Genomic DNA, 5,637 nt, shown 5'->3' with positions numbered 1-5,637 from the left:
ATTTCCAGGGAAACCTAGTTTTGCATGCATGAAAGCAGTGAAATGGAGAAGCACAATATAAGAAGTATTTCGGTAGAAAAAGCCTGCTGAGCGGGGAGCCCCTGTAGGGAAGGGGGGTTGTTGAGAGCCGGGAGCCACAGGGGTGGCCTCCCTCCTGTGGGCCAGGGCCCGCCCTCTGGGCTGGGCGGCTGGGCACAGCGGGCAGGCCTGCTTGTGCTCCTGGAGGAAGTGACTCTCCCATCTCGGATCTCCTCGGCGATGGTGCGAATCTAGATGCTGCCCTAGGGAGCCGGGGCACAGGACATGCCCGAGACGTAGGGAACTCTACCGGCAGGCTTGCATTCCGTGGCACAAGGGTGGGGAGGGAGCCTGGGGAGATGAAATCATATCAGGTCAGGCATCGGGACTTGGCACCGACGCCATATTAAACAGATTTAGGGGATCAGGTGAAACACGTGGGTGACAACAACAAACGGCCTCAGACAGTGCTGAGCGAGGGCTGCAGGGATGAAGACTAGAGACTCCCAGCCAAAACAGAGCTTGGACTGGCTTGTCCCCCCATGAATGACCCAAGTCGGGGGCCAGAAGGAATCTCTCTCTCTCTCTCTCTCCCCGACGCCCCCACCCTTCATCTGTGCACTAGCCACCCCAGGGCTGATGCTGCCAGCCAGGCCCTGGGGGTGGGTCTAGGTGCACCTTCCCCTCCCCCCCAGGCCTGACCCCCCAGAACCCTGGCCACTCACTTGCAGTCCTCTCCCTCCAACAGGCAGCGGTAGGTGGCGATCTCCGACTCCAGCCGGGCCTTGACGTCCAGGAGGAGCTGGTACTCCTGGTTCTGCCGCTCCAGGTCACAGCGGATCTCGGCCAACTGGGCCTCCACGTTGCTGATCAGGCACTGCATCTGGGCCAGCTGCGAGCTGTAGCGGGCCTCGGTCTCCTCCAGCGTGCATTCCAGGGAGTTCCGCTGCAGCGGCAAAGAGGAGAGCTGCCAACGGGAGGGATCCCACCCAGACACCCACGGCCCTGGGACTCTGCGTGTCACTGTGATCATGCCCCCGGTCGTCTAAGAGCCTGCCTGCTACAGGGGACAGACAGCCACTCAGCAGGGGCCACTCACCATGCTGTGCTGGGCCTGCAGCTCGATCTCCAGGGCGTTGACCGTGCGTCTCAGCTCGATGATCTCCGTCTGGCAGCACTGAAGCTGCTCTGAGCTGGACACCACCTGCTGGTTCAGCTCCTCGGTCTGGGAAACGAGAGGGCCCAGTGCGGTCAGACCAAGGGAAGCCACTGTCAAGGGTAACCCCAGCCCAGGAGCTGGTGATCCTGGGCTGCCCCAGCCCCACCTGTGTGTTGAACCAGGCCTCCACGTCTCTGCGGTTATTCTCCACCAGGGCCTCATACTGGCATCTCATGTCATCCAGGATCTTGTTGAGATCCACTGGGGGGGCGGCGTCCACCTCCACATTCAGTCGGTCCCCGAGTTGGCAATGGAGTGTGTTGACTTCCTGCAGAGAGCCGACAAGATGCCATAAGGTGATGAAAAGGATGCTGGATGCAGGGGGTGGGGTTCAGCTGAGCTGCATTCCAACCTTCCCCTCCCCCTCGGTGGCCAGCTGTGTGACATGAAACAGGATACTGAACCTCTCTGAGCCTCCGTCTCCTCATGGACTTGGAGCGACCTCCTCAGAGGGCTTGGGAGAGTAGGGTGAGATGGTGCAAGTACCAGCAAGTAGGATTGTTAGCAGGCATTACAGCCCAAATGGAGCTTTAGTGTCATGAGCAGGAGTGTGGGATCTGGGTGACCTTAGGCAAGTGACTTAACCTCTTTGTGCCTCAGTGTTCTCATCTGTAGAATGGAGCTTATAATAGTATATCCCTCCTGGGATTGTGGTGAGGATGAAATGAAATGCAAAGTTCCTGGCACACAGCCATGAACAAATGCCAGCTGGAGTTCCTGGGGAGGTGGTTGCCACAATTGTTATACCCGGGACTCCCCGCTGGGCGGGAAACATGGGGAGGTCTCATGGTACCAGCCTCACCTCCTCGTGGTTCTTCTTGAGGCAGAGCAGCTCCTCCTTCAGGGACTCCACCTGGGCCTCCAGGTCGGCCTTGCACAGGGTCAGCTCGTCCAGGATCCTGCGCAGCCCATTCATGTCTGACTCCACCAGCTGCCGCAGGCCCAGCTCCGTCTCGTACCTGCACACACAGAGCCCTGCCAAGTCTGGGGCAGAGGAGCCAGGCACAGGGAGGGCCCCTGCCTGCTGTCTGGCTGCAGTGGCTGAGTTGGGGCCAGCAGCATAGGGTCCTTTCCCCTGCCCCAGCAGGGATCCGGAGCCAAAGCTGCATTTTCCTCGTACAGTCTCATCTGGCCTTGCCCCCACCTCACCGGCTCCCCAGGGCAGGGGAGCAGCACAAAACCTCAGGACCAGGCCCACTCACTTGGTGCGAAAGTCGTCAGCAGCCAGCTTGGCATTGTCAATTTGCAGAAGCAGCCTGGTGTTCTCGGCCTTGGTCAGCAGGATCTGGGGAACAAGGGGCACCCCGTGAGCTGGAGAAGGCCCAGCAGGGTGGGTAGCTCGGCTCCCAGAGGCCAGGCCTCTAAGTGCCACCAGCACCTTCATCATCTCCAGCCCTGAGCCCTGAGCCCTGAGCCCAGGTATGAAGGGAGCGTCAGTCCTAGGAGGGATGTCAGTGGCCGTCAGTCCTGGCATTGGCAGCCCCCAGGGTGGCACAGTGGGAAACACCAGGGGGAGTGGAGAGAGCCAGGTGGAGCTGGAGTCAGGCTCTGCACCCAGCACAGGCAGGCTGTGTGATCTTGGTCAAGGTGCTGACCGGGCACTCCATCTGTTCAACTTCAACTTCCACATCTGTTCAATGGAAGCCCATGTCTCCCAGATGAGGAACCAATAAGCCACAGAGAGGAACATGCCAGGTACAGTGCCTGCGCCCAGTAGGGGCTTGGTACATGGTGTTGCCCTTCCTATCGCTGAGACAGCGAGGGGAGGGGAGGAATGGCTGGCCACAGGTTACAAGCAACGGAGAGATCTGGGCCCCCCAGGAAACCAAGACCCCAAAGAGAAAAGCTGGCCTTGATGGGAGGCTTCCCTTAGAGCTGCAGTCCCACCCGTAGCCCCTTGGTATGAGACAGACCCCCTCCAGGGGTGGGGCTGCTGGGCTGGAGAGAGGCCAGGCCCCTGTTACCTTCTGCTGCAGCTCCTCAATGGTCTTGAAGTAGGACTGGTAGTCGGGGCAGATGTACGGGATCTGACACTCACACCACTCCCGGATGCGGCTCTCCAGCTCCGCGTTCTCCCGCTCCAGCTGCCGCACCTTCTCCAGGTAGTTGGCCAGGCGGTCGTTCAGGAACTGCATGGTCTCCTTCTCGCTGCCATTGAAGGAGCCCTCGCAGAGCCAGACCCCGCTCCCAGCAAAGCCAGAGGGGTAGCACCCAGAGGACAGGCAGGAGCTGGGCAAGCAGCTTCCCAGGCTCGAGAGGCCCAGCCGGCCGGAGGAGGCCGAGCCCGCAGCACCTCTGCAGGAGCCCATGGAGCGGACGGGGGACACCCGAGAGAGCCCGCCCGCTGGGCCACAGAGGACCTTGATGGACCCAGAAGAGATCGGGGAGCAGGTCTGGGTGGCCATGATGCTAGCAGAGGACGGTGGAGCTGAGCAGGAAGCTGGGGTTCTGGGTTCTCCCGGCCTCTCTGGGGCGGTTATATACCCTCTTTGTAGGGTGTTGGCGTGTTACTCTTGGGAAAGCCTAGTCCTAGTCCAGAAAGCTGATCGCATTAGAACGTGACTTTTTGCTACCCATCCAGCATTCCCTGCCTTGTAAAAAATAAAATAAAATTGTTCAATTTGGTTGGCTAAGTCCGGACTCTCGGCTGTTGTCACTTCGGAGCAGAATATGAATTTTATTGCCTCTTCAAAGACTTTGCACCAGATCCCATAAATCGGGAGTGGCCTCACAGATGGCATTTGGTCCCTGCCCTGTCTGCGTGCCTTCCCCTGAGGAGCCCAGTCTGTCCATCTGTCACCATCACCCACGACCCCACGCCTCCTCACCCCGGACCTGGGCCTGGGCCACCGGGATGGTGGAAAAGGAGCAAAGAGAACTAAAATTCATGGAGCATCTATTATGGGCCTGGCTAGAATCACTCCGTTTCCACCTCACCACAGGCCTGGGAAGTGGCTGGTAGTGTCTCCATTTCGCCAATGTGGAAACTGAGGCTCAGAATGGTTAGAAAACAAATAAATAAAAAGCCGCTCAAGGTAAATGGGCTGTGAGGAAAGAGTCGGGATCTGAAACCAAGGCTCTCAGACCCCAATTCCCATGCCCTCATCCCCCACACAACCAAGATCAAGTGCCACCACCCGGAATTTAGGGGCAGGAGACCCAGGTTCAAATCCTGGCTCTGCTGATCATCTGCTGAGCACGTCACCCCCTCTCTGGCCTCCTCAGTGCCTTCATCGTGACAGGAGCGATTGCCAGCCTGGCCTGAATCAAAAGTCAGAAGTAAACGTGTTTTGAAAACCATCGGGTGCCGTGGAGATGTTGGTGAAGCTAAGAGAACTGTCTTTGGTGGTCTTTGATGGCTGTGGCCAGCAAAGGATCATGGGAGTGAGCCTGCAAATGGGGCTGCTTTGGGGGGTAGTTCCCTTTGTGGCCTCCAGTTCTCTAAACCTAGGAGGGTAGACTCAAGGCCCCAAGATGGCCGGCTCTGACCCCCCCACCCCACTCCTCCCACCCCAGTCCCTGAACTGGGTACAGAGATGGTCGATGCAGACTCTCTGGACAGGGAAGGAGTAAGAGGAACAAAGTGCCGCCAGGCAGGTAAGCGAGCCGGGGGGAGAGCCTGGGGATTAGGGAGCAAAGGTAAATGCGGTCCCTGCCTCCCCACGCGGGCTTTCCCACGCAGGCCTGCTGTGCAAGGCTGGCATTTATGGGCACATTTACGTGCTTCTGGGGTAATTTACCAGCCTCTTAAAACGCTTTATAAGCTTCTCTCTGGCATTACTCAGGAGGGCTGGCTGTGGTGCACAGCACCTCGCCCAGTGCAGTGGGCCTCCTGTCGAGGTGCCCCATTTTGCACCTGGGGGGCTCCTTCCGGGACTGAGAGCCGGCAGCCGGCCTTCAGAGCCCCGGCTGCCTCAGCCACGGTTCCTCCCAGCTGCCCATCTTCCCTGCTCTGCCCGCAGGGCCTAGGACGGGGCGTCTCGGGCTTTCTCAACCTCAGCGCTGCTGACATCTGGGACTCCAGAGTTCTCTGTCGTGGGGGCTCCCTGTGCATTGTGAAATGTTAGCAGCATCCCTGGCATCTACGGACATGTCCCTCTCCTAGCTGTGACAACCAAACATGTCACTAGACGTCGCCAATATCCCTTCGGGAGGCAAAACCGCCTTCAGTTGAGACCCACTGGACCATCGGGACAGGGATTGGGCTCTGTCCAGACCTCCTATAAGCACCGCCTTTGTTTTCTAGGATGACTGGTGCAGAGTCCGGTGGGCACTGTGGGGCCTCTCAGGCAAGTCCTCAATACATCCGTGCCTCGATTTACCTCATTTGTGACACAGCAGTTCATCCTGCGGGCAGCCCTTCCCAAGCCCCCAGCATGGCTCTTCTCTGTTGGGGTCTC

At 59.0% G+C, this 5,637-nt stretch overlaps 1 protein-coding gene across 1 annotated transcript; it reads right to left on the bottom strand.

Moving 5' to 3' along the window:
* Nucleotides 1–4,682, bottom strand: KRT36 (keratin 36). Its single transcript, XM_036342112.1, has 7 exons — nt 3,202–4,682; nt 2,440–2,522; nt 2,040–2,196; nt 1,344–1,505; nt 1,118–1,243; nt 744–964; nt 1–369 (listed from the first exon to the last, which is right to left on the bottom strand). Exons 1-7 carry the CDS (start codon nt 3,640–3,642, stop codon nt 282–284), a joined length of 1,278 nt encoding a protein of 425 aa, XP_036198005.1. The 5' UTR covers nt 3,643–4,682; the 3' UTR covers nt 1–281.
* Between the last annotated feature and the right edge of the window lie 955 nt (nt 4,683–5,637).

Source organism: Myotis myotis, unplaced genomic scaffold (genome assembly GCF_014108235.1).
Source record: "Myotis myotis isolate mMyoMyo1 unplaced genomic scaffold, mMyoMyo1.p scaffold_m19_p_17, whole genome shotgun sequence".
Taxonomy (NCBI): Eukaryota; Metazoa; Chordata; class Mammalia; order Chiroptera; family Vespertilionidae; genus Myotis; species Myotis myotis.
This window is presented reverse-complemented; position numbering and strand designations above follow the sequence as displayed.

What these genes read in the sequence shown, in the direction of transcription:
- KRT36 (XM_036342112.1), bottom strand. Translation starts at nt 3,642, where the DNA reads ATGGCCACCCAGACCTGCTCCCCGATCTCTTCTGGGTCCATCAAGGTC. An exon ending in TTGAGGAGCTGCAGCAGAAG is followed by an intron (nt 2,523 to 3,201) that starts GTAACAGGGGCC and finishes CTTGTTCCCCAG; the next exon opens with ATCCTGCTGACCAAGGCCGA. An exon ending in TTGGAGGGAGAGGACTGCAA is followed by an intron (nt 370 to 743) that starts GTGAGTGGCCAG and finishes TCATCTCCCCAG; the next exon opens with GCTCCCTCCCCACCCTTGTG.